The sequence below is a fragment of the Nematolebias whitei genome, chromosome 7 (assembly GCF_014905685.2).
Source record: "Nematolebias whitei isolate Nwh7 chromosome 7, NemWhi1, whole genome shotgun sequence".
In the NCBI taxonomy this organism is placed as follows: Eukaryota; Metazoa; Chordata; class Actinopteri; order Cyprinodontiformes; family Rivulidae; genus Nematolebias; species Nematolebias whitei.
In genome coordinates this window covers 41,424,718-41,443,374 of record NC_056504.1, presented here as the reverse complement: position 1 = coordinate 41,443,374, position 18,657 = coordinate 41,424,718, and the positions used below count along the sequence as shown (strand labels likewise).

At 38.4% G+C, this 18,657-nt stretch overlaps 2 protein-coding genes across 2 annotated transcripts in view; both read left to right on the top strand.

The window, feature by feature from the left end:
• Positions 1–14,624, top strand: part of prkcda (protein kinase C, delta a) — a 19,815-nt gene extending 5,191 nt beyond the window's left edge. Inside the window, exons 8-18 of the mRNA XM_037678880.1 lie at positions 934–1,063; positions 1,153–1,253; positions 2,885–2,972; positions 3,105–3,235; positions 3,361–3,534; positions 3,631–3,722; positions 9,919–9,981; positions 10,710–10,848; positions 10,950–11,138; positions 13,375–13,503; positions 13,598–14,624. Of these exons, the coding sequence (XP_037534808.1) occupies positions 934–1,063; positions 1,153–1,253; positions 2,885–2,972; positions 3,105–3,235; positions 3,361–3,534; positions 3,631–3,722; positions 9,919–9,981; positions 10,710–10,848; positions 10,950–11,138; positions 13,375–13,503; positions 13,598–13,756 (1,395 nt within the window). The 3' untranslated portion in view covers positions 13,757–14,624. The remainder of the gene's footprint in view (positions 1–933; positions 1,064–1,152; positions 1,254–2,884; positions 2,973–3,104; positions 3,236–3,360; positions 3,535–3,630; positions 3,723–9,918; positions 9,982–10,709; positions 10,849–10,949; positions 11,139–13,374; positions 13,504–13,597) is intronic.
• A 1,017-nt stretch (positions 14,625–15,641) lies between these two features.
• Positions 15,642–18,160, top strand: rft1 (RFT1 homolog). Its single transcript, XM_037678881.1, has 10 exons — positions 15,642–15,707; positions 15,795–15,880; positions 15,964–16,086; positions 16,174–16,465; positions 16,548–16,682; positions 16,764–17,024; positions 17,106–17,250; positions 17,331–17,436; positions 17,512–17,761; positions 17,854–18,160. The coding sequence occupies exons 1-10, from the start codon at positions 15,642–15,644 to the stop codon at positions 18,016–18,018; spliced, it is 1,629 nt and encodes a 542-aa protein (XP_037534809.1). The 3' UTR covers positions 18,019–18,160.
• Positions 18,161–18,657: the final 497 nt, after the last annotated feature.

Below are 18,657 nucleotides of genomic sequence, written 5' to 3'. Positions count from 1 at the left end.
ATACTGTTTGAATGTTATAGTAAACTGTGACTCTCGTGTTTGTTTTATGTTCTTCTCAACCACACCTTTGACCTTGTCAAACTGTGACTGTTGTGCAAAAAAAGTTTTTTTTTAAGTCGTGTGTAGTTGATTTGTTTTATTACCTCTAACAGCAAGCAGGGATTTTCCACCATGCCTCACCTCGTTAGGGTTTATTCAGATTACATCTGTACAGACCTTTTCTCAAAACTTCTGACAAACTTTAAATAATATCCCGATATTTAAATTTGACGTTTCATTGCAAATCGCATCGGTGATGGTCTTTAGGATTTATTTTTACCTCACAAGAAAGAATGGTGAGCAGATATGTTGCCTTTTCTAGTAAATGTGAGCTGAGCACCTGGTAGGATGACTCAGCGTTAACAATGTTTATATTCTACTCATTCAGCATATTATTGGAAACACAGTTTGATGTATTCTTCACAGTGATGCAGAAACCTCTCCTGACTTTGTGTCAGATCTGCTGCAAAAAATATTGAGCAACTGACTTTTGACTTTACAATTGGGCCAATTACTGGTTTACAGAAAATTTATTCCAACCAGGAGTCAGCTTACCCATGTAATTACATCATTTATGTTCAAATCAGGTTCTCCTTTCCAAAGGACCTTTAGATCACTAATGGGGAATATTAAAGTCCAGTGGACCTAAATGCAGGTAATGTAAAAGTAATTTCGTACAACCCATTCTTTTGATTAAGACCAGAGATACACCTGGGAAGAAACTTTCCATCCAGCAATGAGATGACTTTCCACAATTAAAACTGAGTGAGAAAGCAAAGCCCCCCCCCCCCCCCCCCCCACACACACACACACACCTCATATATGATACAGCAGGTGCCTACGTTTTACAGAACTGATTTACCACAGTAAGAGAAATACTTTTTATTCCAACAGTTCCAGAAGGAGCGGTTTAAAATCGACATGCCGCACCGTTTCAAGACCTACAACTACATGAGCCCCACCTTCTGTGACCACTGTGGCAGTCTGCTGTGGGGTCTGGTCAAACAAGGCCTCAAGTGTGAAGGTACAGTGCAGATATGATTAAACAGATGGCAGCTAGTGTGTGGCTGGATTTTAGTGACTTACAGATTTTATTTTTCCTCCTGTTTTTAGATTGTGCGATGAACGTCCATCACAAGTGTCAGGATAAAGTAGCCAACCTTTGTGGTATCAACCAGAAACTACTTGCTGAAGCACTAACACAAGTCAGCCAGGTGAGTTTGTGGACATCGCCCTAAATTGAGTCATCCAGTCAAGTGCGTTCAGCTGTTTAAGGCCACAGTAAAGTGTATAATTACATTTTTATATAGGCCTGTCACGATAACAAATTTTGCTGGGTGATTGTCTCAGAAATTATTGCGATAAACGATATCGTTTGAAATTTGACAATAATTAATAATTATTGTCAAATTTAAGAAGAAACGTTTAATTTGTTTTGCATGTAATACCTTTTTTGACCACCGGATGGCAGTATAAGACTGAACAGAAGGATGTATAGTGAGGGAGCGAGCAGCGTGTCTCTTTAAGAAAAATGGGAGGGAGGCCCCTTGACGTGACTTGGGCTGTCTCCCTTTGGTTCTCAACATGGCGGATGCTCGGTGTGATTTGAGCTCTTTAGCATATAATTTTTCACACAAAGCTTTTCATAAAAAAAAAAACCAGTAAACAAGTTCTCAGCTACTTTTTGTAGAGAAAAAACTTTTTACACAAAGACACAGGTTTCAACCGTAAATTTTGGAGCTTCGCTAAGACGAAGGTTTTTTTTCCGAGGTCGACCTGTTAGCTTAGTTTGTTGCTTAGCTTCTCAGTTTAGCTGCTTTTAATGATCCAAAAACGCAATTTTGGATCGTTAAAATGGATTTTAAAGAGAAAGGAGGGGTCAGTGAAGAGCACCGGAGTTGAGCTTTTTGTCGTCCAGTGTCTTCAGTAGAAAGAGAGAGACACGAAGAAACGATAAAGCCGATAAATGAAAATGAAATTGACAATTTTCATTTATCATGTGATTAAACCGCTTCTAAATTGCTGTAACAAATTTACTCACAAAATTGGTCGGATTCCTTTTTAGGAGTTATCTTTCTTTAGAATTATTTTTTTTTTTACTCTATATTTACATTATTATTAAAGTATTGTTTGACAAGGTCAGTGGTGAAATATTTATATTATTGCTTGCCAAGTTGCATATATTGCTGAGAGTAAAACACTAAATAGCTCACAAGAAGATCTAGAGATGGACCTTACAAACATAAATATCTACTTATGTTAAATGCAGTAACATGTTCTTCATTAACAAAATCATTATCAATTCAGTTCAGTTTGTTTATATAGCTCCAAATCACAACAGAAGGCGTCTCAGGCACTGAACAGAAACATTCATACATATAAAGTCCTTTTAATAACGTTATTTATTTAAGGAGCTAACAGATTGCTTTGAGTTTTCACTTCATCGCTGTCTCCCATCCTAAACAAGCACAGAGGCAACAGTGGAAAGGAAAAATTCCCTCATGAGGAAGAAACCTCCAGCAGAACCAAGCTCAGGACAAAAATAAGTGTCCATGATCTGGAATGTTTCCGTTCTCATCTCGCAGCTTTTGTTGACGGTTTCTCCAACACAACACGACAGATGTTAACAAGCTTTTTGTCTCAAGGTGTTAAAGAACCGACTTTGCTTGTTAGATCTTTACAGCTCCATGGCTGAACAAATGTGTTGTTTGTGTTTGTTTTGGAAACGTTCCTCTAAGGATTGATAAAGACAGAATGATCAGATTCAATGTGTTTGCTGTTTATGTACTGCAGCTAGATTGCCAACAAGTTATTTGTCTGGACGTTTCATGATAATTTTTTTCAGAAATCGTCGACGCGCCGCTCAGATCCTAACCTGCCTGACATCGGAATATACGATGAAGTAAACAAGCTCGCTGGGCTTGACATCTCTGGTCAGTGAGCATTATTTGTTTATTAATTAAATTTTTTGCATGCATGCATGGGTGCTCTACAACTATCACAAAAGTTTTCAGTTAATTGTGTAACTAAATAATGTCTTATGCGATAACTTGTTTGGCCATTAGAAGGGTCTCCCTACGGCAAACTGTGGGAAGGCTCCACTCAGCGACCACAGTCTCGTATTACCCATCTGACTCGTGTCAATGTGGACCACTTCATCTTCCACAAGGTGCTCGGAAAAGGCAGCTTTGGCAAGGTACCCTCCAGTGGAATGCAATTTTTACCTTTTCTTCCTGCTCTTGCAGAACTGATGGATTGTAAATGTTTAATAAAACGATTAATTGGATGTATACACAAACATTTTTATCTTTTCTCTTGTAGGTTCTCCTGGCAGAGCTCAAGGGTCAAGGAGAGTATTTTGCAGTCAAGGCTCTAAAAAAAGATGTTGTGCTGATGGATGATGATGTGGAGTGCACCATGATAGAGAAGAGGGTCTTAGCCTTAGCCTGGGAAAACCCCTTCCTCACCCATCTTTACTCCACCTTCCAGACAAAGGTACTCCCCCTCCTCACTCAATAACTATGGCCACATTTCAGTCAAATTGTTGATTAGGAATCTGTTCCTGACGTTGAAAATGGATCTTTTTCTCAGGAGCATCTGTTCTTCGTGATGGAGTATTTGAATGGAGGGGATTTGATGTTCCATATTCAGGAGAAAGGACGCTTTGAACTTTACAGAGCCACGTAAGTCTTACCTCTGCTCATCAATGAGTAAATGCTGCTTCTTAATATCTTCACTATAATGTTTGTGTTTTCCTTGTACATTATGCACTGAAGACAAATAAGTAAGAGGCTGGCTTATTTCTATTAGCTCCTGTTCAATCGCAGTCAGACCTTGTGAAGAGTGAAAAACTTGTCGCGCCTGTGTACTGTTGTGTTTATGAGGAGGTACTGGTTACTAACGCCCACCTCTCATCACACTGTGGGAATCCCTCCAGTAAAACAATGGCAAGCTGTTAACAAAAATGTATGGAAAAAGTCCAAAACTTGGTATCACTTCAACCAACTGAAGTTTTAAAAAGTCACACTTTTATGCACATTTCTCAGTAGATGCTGTGAAACTCACAAGTTCGACTTAAATTGGATAAATAAAAGAGTAATGATCATGGTGTGTGATATTTGTAGGAACATATTAAATACACAATTTGTTCATTTTTTTTGTGTGTGTGCGCTTCAAAATAAACCAGTTCTGCTTTTTCTTTTTTTCTTCGAACTGATGTCACTACTCCCATAGTTCCATTAAAACGGGTTGTGAGTTGACGGGACCAACTCGTAAACACTGAAACCTGATCTTATGTTGACAGCTGCCAAAGTCCTGCTCAGTCAGTGACTATTCATCCTGAATAGTTTAGCCTCCACGAGAAAGATGGGTAGAGTTTATTTCATTATCTAGCAGTACATTTATTTATAAGTTTGTGTAGTGAACACGTGGGTACCAACCAATGACGCAGCGTTTTAGCAACCAGCATGCTAGATTCAGCCTGAAAATAGTTCGTCAGCTTTTCGTCTTTTAAACTGTCAAAATGCACTTTTTCTGTTAAAAATTGTAACGAATAACTCCTAACTGTGTTCTGAGACGGCGCTCAGCTTTTAAAACGTTTATCCATCTATTCAAAATACTCGTTCAAACTGAACAGAACCGGACCACAGTCCTGGTCTTTCAGCAGAACCTCGTCTTTTAAACAGAATCAACGTTTGCACAGCTCATAAGCTTAGTTACACGTAACAGGCGTACAATGTCAGCTTTCATAAGACTCAATGACACAATTTCAGCTTTTAAAACATTGCCAGCGTGACAGCAAAGGTGTAAGCGCGCAGCTCCAGCTCGCTGCGTAAACACGCACAGCCAAGCTCCAAACGCGCAGCACCGGCTGCGTTTCAATCACAGCTGATAAACTGTTACTTTTTAACATACATGCCAACACGTAAATCAATCTTACACGTTTTTACAGTCATTTATGAGCCGTACGGGCCACCAGTTGTAGTGAACACGTGGGTACGTGCCACTAGTTGTAGTATGACAATATATGAGATATATATTGATACAATATTCACGAGTTCCTCATCTTTCTGACTGTGTAATGTCGTGCATTGAATTTAACAGAAATGTAACGAGAGACGTCATTTATCTTTGACCCATCAAAATGAATGCGGTCATTTATTTTCAGAATCAAAGTTTAACATCAAACATTTACATTAATTTGGCAAAATATGAAAATAATAACAGACAAGTTTCACAGAAAATGAGCATCGATCACTCGGCGGTGAACGAGGACTTTGCTTCAGATATTTCTAAAATATCTGTACTGATTTTATGAGAAAGAGGAGAGTTTTAAGATGACATGGAGATTTATCTTACAGAGAACTATGTGAGGGAATTAATCTGTTTGACCAGAACGTGCACGCTTCATCAGATCTCAGCTCGCCTCCGGTACACTTTAGTCGAAGAAGAGACCGTTACCTGGTAGATGATAGATCAGCTCGATAGAGAATCCTCCAGACCTTTCAGCGTCTCCGTTGAGAGCGGCTGAAATCCTTAGATAGTCGTGTGTGGTTTGTTCAAACAGAAGTTATAATTCCAAAACGTCTCTGGACCATCTTGAATGCGTTTGCACCCAAGAATACTGAACTCCTTTCATACTTCAGAACTTTTCAGACTCTTAATTGTCAGCAACTCTGTACTCTCGAATCCTCTGGAATTCTTCTGAATTCTCTTCCCTTCTCAATTCTAACATGAACTGGGAAGTTGCCACATTTAAAATGGGTCGACTTCCGGTTCATTTGAGAGCTTTTGATTGGTCGATGGACCAGAAAGAGGTGTGTTTTTGTGATGTAAGATGTTATCATAAGTCAAGGATTGTTTTCAACATACAGAAAAGATTATTGCAGACGACCAGACTTCGTGGAGTCTCACGCTGTTGTATCTTCTCAAATAGTAAAACATGACATTTCTTTTTCAGTAAACATTTAGTTGACCGAAACTTCAACTTTCACATACTTACATTACTTGGCTCATTTCAGACAGAGAATCAAGAAATGCATATTAACCTGATTTCTTCTTTAAATGAGGAATAAAAATCATTACTTACTGTTTATGTAAAATAAAAATGAGTAGTTCTTTCCAACCTGTAAGCATTGAATGGAACTAACACAATTTGATTATCAAACATTTGTAAAACAGTAAATGATTATAGAGAATTGTCTTTTCTGCTTGATTAATTCAAGAAAGAAAGTCACCAGATGGCTCAGACTGTATTCAGATCAATGAAAATAACAGTCTCTGTCCATCTGATAGATTTGAGGTCATCAGGGTCAGATCAGGGTCAGATCAGGGTCAGATCAGGTTCACTACAGTTGCATGTTTGGTCTCGTATCGCTTCATTATCAATTGAGACTTTACTGTATATTCACTGAAACCAGCAAAGGTTTGCATTTCCTTTTGTTACTCACTTTTACAGCCATTTTATTTGCAATGTCAGTGAGTGATGAGGGTAATAAAAATAAGCAATTTAAAAAATATAGGGGTTTTTCATCTAGCTTTTTTCTTTACTGGTATGTGTTACCATTAGGGATGCACAATATTATCGGCATGGTATCGGTATCGGCCAGTATTAGCGATAAAGTTAAATATCAGACATTGACCATTCCATCAAAAGAATCCACCAATATAAAAGGCACTGCTTTTTATATATATTTCGGTATTTGTATTGGTTATCTGACAAATAAATTTTAACATGTTGGCGTATTGGATATTGGCCAAAAATCCAATATCCTGGATCCCTAGTTATCATTCTGTGTTTTCTCAAATAACGCGAGAGGATTTATACTAAAACAGTCGTTTGATTGGTTTCCTGTTATTTTTGGTTTACATCTTCAAATCAAAATCTCAGGATGGCACAGAAAATGCACATCCCAACAAAAAGTAGTAATTCTTGCTCTGATTTTGAGTTAACTTCATCTCAGACAGTTAATGCACTAAATAATTCTTGTGTTTATTTATCAGCTAAGTTAAAATGTGTTTTTATGGTCTTGTAACAAAATATACCCTTTGAAACCATCCATGCATGCTCAGTTTAGAGTCACCACGTGTGCGTTCTTGGTGGAACAGGAGCGGGCAGAGAAAACACAGAAATGCGTCATATCTGAGATTCAAACAAATAACTCTTGATATTAGGTTACATCATCACACGACACGCACTTCTGTTGAAAGTCTGGCCTGCTGCATACATCTGTAGAGTGGTCAGAAATATAATTATTTATGCCTTATTTGTTTGTATCTTTAAAATTACACGACGAAAAATCAGTATTTAAGTGAAAGACTCATAATTTTTTACTTTAAATGATGTATTTTATGTAGTTACATCTGCTTTTAATAAATGAGCTTTATTATGAGTGGAATCTGAGATTGAGTGTCCAGCAGAGATGTATTTTCATGCTATTTATAATCTGAAATCCCTTTTAGATTATTGGTTATACTGTGCTGTTCAGTGGAAGAAATATGCACATCCCTTAAGAAACATTCATTGTTTTTAAATGTTAAACTAATTCTCGATCAAGTTTGTTCACGAACTAGACATGCACTGCCCTTTTTACCTCTCCGAGGTTAAATTTTTATGGTCTTCTTTTGTACTAAAATATAAGTATAACCTTTTAACATCACCTGTTAGAAATAAAATCCTCTTTACTTCATTGGCTGTGGCACATTGGCCTCCTGCCACTTTTTATCATATATTTTTAGTTGCTTCTGTCTTTGTGTGTGTGTTCATCTGTCTGTTAGCAAAATATGTTATGAACCACTGGATGAATTTTAATTCAGTTTTACAGATATTGATGTAAGATTTGGTGCGTTAGTGTCTGAGAGTCACTTCCAGCTTGTTAACAAATCTCAAGATTTTTGGTTAAATCTTCAACCTGCAAGGTGGCAGACAATATGCATGCTTCATTTTGAAATGTGTTGAAACCTAAAAAAATTAAGATGATTAAATGAGCATTACATATAATTGTTGCAGATTATTAGGGTTCAGTGATAAGATTTACTCAGGCACAGCTCAAACGTGCAATGTTTTAAAATTCCTCGTGACTGTTTCCATCTTGTCTTTGTCCCTAACCTGCCCCTGGTAACTGGTTTTAATGTTAAATTGAACATTTCAAATTTAAATGCAACTTCTGGTGTGTGCCATTTCCGTGCAGTTGTTGCTGCACCACTGTCCCTGCATCACACAAAAAGTCCCATTATCGTAAATTAGGCATCAATTTTCTACAAGGTACATACAGTTTGTATGAGACTGTGATGATGTGTTGTTGCTGCACAAGCTGCCACAGTCAAATGGAGAGTTTTGGAGCTATCTGTATATCTATGCAACACTTTTTGTTTCAGATGACCTCTTAAGCTAGTAACTCCTGCTAACTTGTGAAATTTTCACAGACTGTGTGGTTCATTGTTTCTGTGCTGCTGACTTAGCTAAAGCCAAGTTATTTCTACTTGAAAGACTTTGAGCTTAATTTTACGTTGTTCTGTATTTTTGTTTTTACAGTAAAGTGTTATCTATATATCTGAGTGTACGCTCTAACTTGAGCTACACAATATTTGTCACTGATACGTGACATGAGATACTGAAAAGCTAAAAACCAGACCAAATTTTTTTTTTTAAATGATGCAGAAAAACTGTTTCATGCATTTGTCACATCTAGACTGGACTATTGCAATGGTTTATTATCTGGGTGTCCAAATACTTCTTTTAAAAAGTCTTCAGTTAATCCAAAATGCTGCTGCCAGAGTCTTAACTGGAGTTAGTGGGAGAGATCATATCTCTCTCTCCAGTTTTAGCTTCTCTCCACTGGCTCCCTGTCAAGTCCAGAATTGAATTCAAAATCTTACTTCTAACCTACAAAACTCAACAACCTAGCTCCATCTTATATTACAGATCTTATTGTTCCATATTTTCCTAACGGAGCACTTCACTCTCAGACTGCAGGCTTACTCGCGGTCCCTAGAGTTTCCAAAAGCAGAATGGGAGGAAGATCTTTCAGTTATCAGGCTCCTCTCTTGTGGAACCAACTTCCAGTTTCTGTCTGTGAGGCTGACACATTATCCAGTTTTAAGACTTTTCTTTTTGATAAATCCTATAGTTAGAGTTGGCTTGTTCTGCATCTCTAGGCTTCGAGTACTAGAGGACAAATTGACCTCATTTCTTAAAATGATTTACTAAAATTGAATAGTTTTCATTTGATATTATTTCTATCTTAACATGCGATTCTTGACCTGCCATTGTGTATCTGTTCCTCTCAAACCCAGCCGGTCGAAGCAGATGGCCGCTTGTCCTGAGCCTGGTTCTGCTAAAGGTTTCTTCCTCGAGTTTTTCCTTTCACCTTCATGCTTGCTCAAGATAAGAGTTCTGCAATGGAGTTAAATTCAAAGCAGTCTGTTCCTCAGATAAATAATGTTAACTTATTATTTAAATGTTAACTTATCATTTTATATATGAGTGCTTCTGTTCAGTACCCTGAGATGACTTCGGTTGTGACTTGGTGCTATATAAATGAACTGAATTGAATTAAACCAGAAAGTTGGTTAGATTGGCGACTGCCTCCAGGGTTCAGTTGTTTCACTTCGCACATGGCGAGAGAAGCGGGTCATCTATTGGCTAATCGTTCAGCTCACAGAACATCTTGGGTTTCACATTATGGGCATGTTAGTCACTTGTCTTATACTCCATACAAATGTTCTCCTCAATAATTCAGGCCTACGCTGAAAGGAGTCTGCAGTGACACCAGTGTTCATCTGTCCACCCTGCAGTGAGCCGGCTGCTGAGCAGAGCGGCAGCTTTCTGTTGGAGATGAGTGGCTGATATCTGTCTGTCTCTGCCGTCTGTTCTCCCAGGTTCTACTCCGCTGAGATCATTTGTGGTCTTCGGTTCTTACATTCCAAAGGAATCATCTACAGGTCAGCACAAAATGTATCAAACCATTCAGCAGTCGCCCTCAGTATACAGCAAATATGCTTCAAAATACGATTTTTTTTTAAACTTCCCAGATGACCATTTTGTAATTTTAACTATTTATTTTTACCACCAGTCCTTTCAGTCGAGCTGCAGGTTCAGTGTGTAAATGAACTTGCAGAGACTGAAGAACTGCTCAGTTTGGTAATCCCACACATATTGATGTTTTTTTTTTTCTTCCAGAAAGTTTAAATACCGTTGTGTGGTACTGCAGTCACGAGTACGGGCTGTTAAGAAAGCTGAGGGTGTAAATGTAAAAAGACGAAGACTGGGCTGGAGCTTGTGTAAAACTAGAGCAGCTGATGAATTTATTGAAACACAACACATTTGCTCAGATGTCTGCAGCCTTTTGATCTGAATAAAATTCAAGTGTAGTTTTAATGTGAAAATTGTTTATTCAAAACTATTAGCAGAATATTATTTTGAAATACAACCTGTAGTAATTGGTACCAACACTATGAAAAGCTGTGGTTTGATATATATTAGGACAGTCTTAAATAATGTTCTGAAGTACATTTTTAGAGGCTAATACTTTATTTATTAAGCATCGATAGCCAAACATTTTTATTTTAGGGATAATTTTCGAGACAAAGTAGTTGTGTAAATGGCAAATTCCCCTTTTTAAAAAATCTTCAATTTTCTCCCATTTATTTACATTCTCGTCTTTTTTCAGAGATCTGAAGTTAGACAATGTGATGCTGGATTATGAGGGCCACATAAAGATCGCTGACTTTGGGATGTGCAAGGAGAACGTGTTTGGAGAGAATCGCGCCACGACGTTTTGTGGTACTCCTGACTACATCGCTCCCGAGGTGCAGCTCTCCAACTCTATAAACACCCCCCTGTTCTAAAATAGTCCAGTCTGCACCCATGTTTGCAAATCCATTTATTTCTAACTTTTGTTTCGATCCAGATTCTGCTGGGTCAGAAATATTCGTTCTCAGTTGACTGGTGGTCGTTTGGGGTCCTGCTGTATGAGATGCTGGTTGGCCAGTCGCCTTTTCACGGAGATGACGAGGACGAGCTGTTTGAGTCCATCCGCATGGACACGCCTCACTATCCCCGCTGGATCAACAAGGAGGCCAAAAGCTTGCTCGAGCGGGTCAGTGCTAAACGTTTTATTTTAAGTACCCCAGACAAAAACTATCAGCAATCATGAATGGGCATAAGAAGATTATTAGATAAAGGGAAGCAATATTTTGTTAATTGATCAAAACATTTAACACACTTATTTCTTAACAAAATGCTTTCCTAAAAGAAATGAATGAAATTTTCTCTTAAGAAAGCAGAAACACTTTAAAAAAGAGACAAGTTCAACCTCCGTCTTGTCGAAGCTCCAAAATTCACGGTTGAAACTTGTGTCTTCGTGTAAAAAGTTGTTTTTCTCTGCAAAAAGAAGCTGAGAACTTGTTTACGGATTTTTTTAAATTAAAAGCTGTGTGTGAAAAATGTTATGCTAAAGAGCTCAAACTACACTGAGCGTCCACCATTTCGAGAACCGAAAAGGAGAGACAGCCCATGTCACGTCAAGAGGCCTCCCTCCCATTTTTCTTAGAGACTCGCTGCTCGCTCCCTCACTATCCATCCTTAGGTTCAGACAGTCTTATACTGCCATCCGGTGGTCAAAAAGGCTACTACACACAAAAATTACCAACATTTCTTCTTAAATTTTACAATAATTACTAATTATTGTCAAATTTCAAACAATATTATCGTTTGTCGCAATAATCTGAGACAATCACCCATCAAAATTTGTTATCGTGACAGGCCTAGTCCCACTCATAAACTCACAGTCCGTTTTCATGCACTGAAAAATCCAGCTGGTAAAGGTACCGTACTTTGTACTAAAGTCAACATTCAGTCGTCAGGATCTGATTGTGGAAAGTCTGTGTGTATGAGAAAAAAAACCCTCCATATTTAACAGTATAGATAGAGACAGGAATTTTAATCCAGACCTGATTTCATCTACCGAAGAATATCTAGTAATCAAATGTTGTAATTTCTGCATTGAGGACTGAAAATGAAATCTCATTACATTAATTCAAACTTTTATTCTTAGCACGACGCAGCATGACATCGTTGTGGTTGGCGCTGATGCTTCGTAGCAAGAAGGTCCCAGATTTAATCCTTGGTTTGGACCAGGGGGGTCTTTCTGTGTGGAGTGTGCACGTTCTCGTGTTTGCGTGGGTTTTCCCCGGGTACTCCGGTTTCTTCCCACAGTCCAAAACCTGCATGTTTAGGCTGCGTTCAGGCCCAGGCCGCCCCTGCAAGAGAGCAGTGATCTCAAAGGGGTTTGCTTGGGTCAATGAAGGTTAATAAATAAAAACAAAAGTTTTCAGAAAGACCATAACACTGTTTATTGGTTAATAATTTGAACTTTTATTTAAAAGGCACCAGGGGAAGGGGAATATTTTTGTATTCTCAATTACTGGTATTGTTTTAAAATATATATATACACATTGTTTTTAACAAAGTTTTAATTTGATACTAGTTACAAACAAATTCTAAAATAAAGCCCGCGTTGAATTGACCTAATTTAACTGGTTCCTCAAAATACATATATTGTCTTACTTTGACAAAATTATCTTGAGTTTAAAACACCTAAATTCAATAGATTTGTGTATTTAAAGTAGTTTATTCAGTAAGTTTACCATGTGCTTCAGTTATTTTTCTCTGTGTGAGACTTTCTTTGGATAAAACGGTTTGAAGTTACATTTCTGGAAGTGGCAGCAGATTGTTGTACCAGTTTTCTCGGTGCACCTGAGCACATGTTGATCACAGCGGAATGAAGACTTGAAGGTCACATCCAGCTGTGATTTGTGGGATTGAACTTAAAGCAACCTTTCTGAATCTTTTCATAATATCCAGTCTAAATGCCTGAAATCTGAAATTCTTGCTTTTTTAAAGCTTTTTTAAGCTTATCAATGATTCTCTGGCAGGTTGTAGCTTTAAGTTGTGAACCGTGACCCATGCTTTCATGAAAAAGTACACTTTACTAAGTTTTTTTTCTTAAGTATTATTATTTATACTTTTGACATCCTCAACTGTCACCTAGAAATGAACAGTCTTTTTAATCTACTTGATGGAAATGTTATGCTATTCTTTCTTTAAAATAGACATACTTCTTGAAATTGACATTTTCATAGTGTAGGAATACATTTTGGAGCCACTAACAACTGATTTCCCCTCATGAAAAAGTTAGTTTCCAAAGGATTTTCTTTATTTGTTAAAACTTAAGCATTATATGTTAACGCAATATTTGTAACCCTACAAGTTTGGACATAAAGAGGTGCATTCCTAATGTAACGTCTTTCGGGGTTTTTTTGTTTTTGTTACAGCTGTTTGAGAGAGACCCCACACGCAGGCTAGGAGTCGTTGGTGACATCACCACACAGCCTTTCTTTAGGACCATCGACTGGCAGGCGCTGGAGAGGAAAGAGGTTGAACCACCCTTCAAACCCAAAGTGGTACGCTCCATTCCTGTTACAGACGATGAATGGAATAGTTTAAAACTATAGCTCACTTGCTGAGATTTATTTATTTGCTCTTACTTATTTACAGAAAGCACCAAATGACTGCAGCAACTTTGATCGGGAGTTCCTCAACGAGAAGCCACGGCTTTCTTACAGCGATAAGAACTTCATAGATTCCATGGACCAGTCTGCATTTGCTGGTTTTTCCTTCATAAACCCCAAGATGGAGCACCTTCTAGAAAAGTGATTATTTTTAACGTCCGTCTGACTCGGGAGACTCTCCTGTTGTTGATGGAACGGTTCACTTACTCACAGAGAGAAGTGAGTTGTTCCTGATTCAGTATTTATGTAACTTTACCTTGGGTACATCTAGAAACAAGTCCTTGTACTGTATATATTGATGTTGTATTTGTATGCATGCCTATTATTGTACAAGGCTTTGATAGCCAGTATGTGTAATAATAAATAATATGGTGGGATGTTAAAAATCTTTACATGTCACATGACGTCACTGCAACCGTCTGCAGCCTTTTTGTTTCTTGTTTTACGTGCAGCTCAGTCCAACTGATAGAAAATCGTGAAGAGGGAAAACATAAACTGTACTGTTTTTACTTCAGCTGTAGGTTGTGTTGCATGTGTATGTCTCCAAGGCCAATAACACATTTATCAAAATATAGAATAATGAATGTTATCTTTCTAAAATATCTGAATTCTTGTATTTGATTTGATAAATTAAACGAACAGTATGATCATCAAATTGAATTCTAAGCAGCTGTACTTTGCTGTATATTTAGCACCTACATGTAGAACGAACAGACCGAATGTAGCTGTCTTTGCAGTTTTTATTAATGTTACATGAGTAGGGTGTTACTAAAATGCTGTATATAAACATTGTAGATGTATATTGTTCTTACATGTATATTTGTTCATTAGGATGTACTTTTATATTGTCTCTCCATATTTTACATCTGATTTAAAAAAGACAACGCCCAAGCTTGTGCTGGAATTTATACAGTATATCTAATAATTTAAGAATTAAAAGCTGAAATTCTCAGAACTGTAATAGAAATAGTTTTAAAATTCAAATAAATGATGAAAGATTTGTTAAACTATCACACATGAGTAACATGAAATAAATATTTCAACAAATTTCTTTGAGTCATTTTTTGTACTCAAGAAACCAGACTTGTACTGGTAATCCCTTAAAGGGATTTTGATCAATGGTTTGGATTTCTAAGGATTTTTTATAGGTCAGAGGTAAATGGCTTAACATTCTTCTGCCAGTGCTCAGGTACTGCATAAAAATTAGTGAACAAGCATTCTGTCAACTCAACCTTTGAAAGAACTTCAGAAAATTTTTAAGACATTTTGAGCAAGACCACTTAAAATCACAGTCTGGCTCTTCAGAAGCAAATTATAAAGAAACAATGACTGACTCATCAAGTCTCTCTTGTCAATGAGTTCTCAAGGCTCAACGAGACTAACCTGTATAAATAAAGGTTGAATTAAAACTCAAGACTTGCACATTCGTTCAACCTTTATACAGGTTAGTCTCATTCGCATCTTTTGTTGATGAACCAAATCAAATATAAAACTTAAACACTTGCTGCTGTTAAGCTTACTATTTCCCTTAGAGATAAGGAAAAAAAAACATCTTAAAAACCTGACAGTTTGGTCATTTTTAATGTTCAGGAACTATTGTCAGAAAGATGCAAAAATGTTCATCAACTGACAGCTATTTCAGTAAATAAATTAGCTTTTTGCCCGTGATAATTGCAATATAATTTAGTATTAATAATCTATAAACTGTATATTTAAATGCTAAGTAGAGAGTATAATCATCACCAGTAAAAAATTAAATAAAAATGGCACACACGATAAGATGTCAGTTGGATTGTGTCGCCCTCTAGCGGCGGAAGTGCGAACATACCTTTTTTTAATGACGTCATCACGCAACGTCCGGTCCGAAAAATGTGTACGGAAGTGCTTCTGCTCCTCGGGATTTGACGGCTATTGAATTAAACTTTGTTCAATGGTAATCCTTCCAGAATGACTATATGATGTGTTTACAGACAAAGCAGCGTTATTTTTTTCAACTTCACTCCTGACAGAAGTTTTTAAAGAGTCTAAAAATGAGCTCGACTCAGGACGTGCTCAAAAATGCGTCCACTTTGGCGTCCTATAATGTGCTGCTACAGGTAAATATATTGGCTGAGCTCTGGGTGACCTAGTTCTGGGAATCATTTAATAACTGTTGGTGTGTGTGTGCCCTGGTTTAATGTCAGGTGATGTTCCGTGTCCTCACCTTCCTTCTGAACGCGTTCACGCTGCGGTTCGTGTCCAAAGAGCTGATCGGGGTGGTCAACGTCAGGTACAGATACAAGACACTGCTGGATGGTCTCAGTGCTCCACCTGCTGTAACCTGTGTGTTCTCTTTGTTTTCCCATGTGACAGGCTTACGCTTCTGTATTCCACATTAGTATTTTTGTCCAGAGAGGCTTTCAGGAGAGCCTGTCTGAGTGGAGAATCAGGGACAAACCGCAGCTGGAGACAAGTTATTAACCTCCTGTGGCTGACGTGAGTCAACTGAAACACAAAAACAAGGATGATGTTTTATTTATTCATCTCCGATGCACCAATCAGATTTCTGTCTTATCTTTTCAGAGTGCCTCTCGGTGTGTTATGGGCCATCCTTCTTGGCTGTGTGTGGTTGTGGCTCCTGGAGGTCCCAGATTCCCAGACGGTCCCTTACTACGGTCCCGCTGTGGTGCTGTTCGCCTTGTCGGGAGTGCAGGAGCTCCTGGCCGAGCCTCTCTGGATCTTGGCTCAAGCACACATGTTTGTCAGTCTGAAAGTGGTTGCAGAGAGTTTAGCGATGATCGCCAAGTGCAGTGTGACTGTGGTGTTGGTGGTGTTCGCCAGAGAATGGGGCCTTTACATCTTTTCTGCTGCTCATGTAAGAAAATCAGCTGAAGGCCCGCTGTATATTCCTTTCTGTAAGTACACAGAAAGGATTTTAATTCATGTGCTTTTTTCAGTTGGTGTACACAGGGTTTCTGGTGCTATGCTACGCTGTTTACTTCCTACGTTTCTTGGGCTCTAAAGAGGCAGAAAAGAAGAGTTTCCCTCTGCAGCGTGTTGCAGATCTACTGCCTTGCAGAGCTGATGGAGAGGTTAGAGACTTGAAGCATTACAGATTGTTTGTTTCAACAAAATCACAATGCATAACGTTTTATTTTTATTTTTACCAAAAGCCTCTGGTCGATTGGGCTCTGGCCCGGCTCACATGGAGCTTCTTTAAGCAGTCCTTCCTGAAGCAGATCCTAACAGAGGGCGAGCGCTACGTCATGACCTTCCTGAACGTCCTCAGCTTCGGAGACCAGGGCATTTACGATATTGTCAACAACCTGGGCTCCATGGTGGCGCGCTTCATCTTCTTGCCCATTGAAGAAAGCTTCTACATCTTTTTTGCCAAAGTATTAGTGAGAGGACGTGACATCAGAAGTCAGAAACAGGTTTGCACCATGGGAATAAACACAAACGTACATTGCAGATGTCGTGTTTCTTTGACCTCTGATTTGTGTGTTTACATGCAGGAAGAAGTGGCCATTGCAGCAGAGGTTCTGGAGCGTTTGCTGAAGCTGGTGCTGGTGATTGGTTTGATTATCACAGTGTTTGGATATGCTTACTCTCACCTGGCTCTGGATATTTATGGTGGCTCTCTGCTAAGCAGTGGGGCAGGTACAAATGCGACACTAAAAACAGCAACGTGTATGATACGTTTCTGTTAGATGTTATTTAATTATTTTTTTGTTTTATAGGGTCCAGTTTGCTGCGATGCTACAGCAGTTATGTTCTCCTGCTAGCTGTAAACGGTGTAACAGAGTGTTTTGTGTTTGCTGCCATGAGCCAAGAAGAAGTCGACAAGTAAGATGAGACAGAGAAACTAGTGTTCGTCCAACACGAGATGTATTCTGTGACTTACCGCTGTTTTGTCCTCAGGTATAACCTGGTCATGCTGGCTCTGTCTGTGTCGTTTCTCGTCTTGTCCTACGTGCTGACTTGGTGGGCCGGAGGTGTCGGCTTCATTCTGGCAAACTGTCTCAACATGGGCCTCCGTATTTTGCACAGCTGTCTTTACATACACCGCTACTTTAAGTTCAGTCAGTGGAAACCTCTGCGAGGCCTCTTGCCTTCTCCGCTCCTTGTTCTGGCACTTTGTGTCAGCGCAGGAGTCACAACAGTTTCTGAGGTACCAGCGAAAGATTAATCCGTTTTTGATTTAGTCTACAACAACTCTTATCAAGTATTATTTGTTTGAACTTCTTCATTTCCTGTTTTCAGTCTCTTCTCTGCTGTGAACGCGGCTGGTTGCTCAGGATGGTCCACGTCGGCGTGGGGGGTGTGTGTCTTCTCCTCGTCCTCACGGCTCTTGTTCTCACAGAAACTCAGCTGATTGCATTTGTGAGGACGCAGCTGTTGCCCAGATACAGAAAGAAACATACTTAAATATGAAACAGCTATGAATGATCTGTTACCGACTGTGAAAAACTAGAAAAAATGGTGGAAAGCGCTGATATTTAAAAAGACTGTGATTCTGAAGTATTCCTGTGGAAAAGAGTGATAACTGTTAGTACAGTTTCAGGATCTAATCCTGGGTGTGAAGGTGAATATTCTTCAAAAAGATTTTTGTTACAGATATTTTTCACTGCACATTCCAAAAAGACAACTCTATCGAAATTGATAGTAATACAGTTAGTTCATTGAAAAGGAGATTTATCAACAAGATAACTTTAAAAAAATTAGAAAAGTATGAGCAAAAATGTTCTAATGTTTCATAAAACCATTCAAATTTGGTATGAATTTGAGTCCTCTTCCTTAAAACTGAAAAATAAAGCCTTATTTTTGGCCAAAAAAAATTCTGAATGCGTTCTTTGTCTTTTTATATTCGAGTTGTATTTATTTGGAAAGTTTTACCAACTGCTAAGTTCACTGCATGAAAGCAATGAATTGCGACAACGTGCTTGACCCGTGTTTAGTTAAAATTATCTTAATGGTGTAAGAAATGCAGATCACTTAGAAGGTGAAATCCAGTTTTGTTTATGTTGTACTGCGTAAGAGTTAAACAAGTTTAAGTTGAAGAGAAAC

Bases quoted from the DNA above. Each gene is read 5' to 3' on its own strand.
- rft1 (XM_037678881.1), top strand. From the start codon at position 15,642: ATGAGCTCGACTCAGGACGTGCTCAAAAATGCGTCCACTTTGGCGTCC. The intron at 17,437-17,511 runs GTAAGATGAGAC...TTTTGTCCTCAG, and splicing joins AGCCAAGAAGAAGTCGACAA to GTATAACCTGGTCATGCTGG. The intron at 17,762-17,853 runs GTACCAGCGAAA...TCCTGTTTTCAG, and splicing joins GAGTCACAACAGTTTCTGAG to TCTCTTCTCTGCTGTGAACG.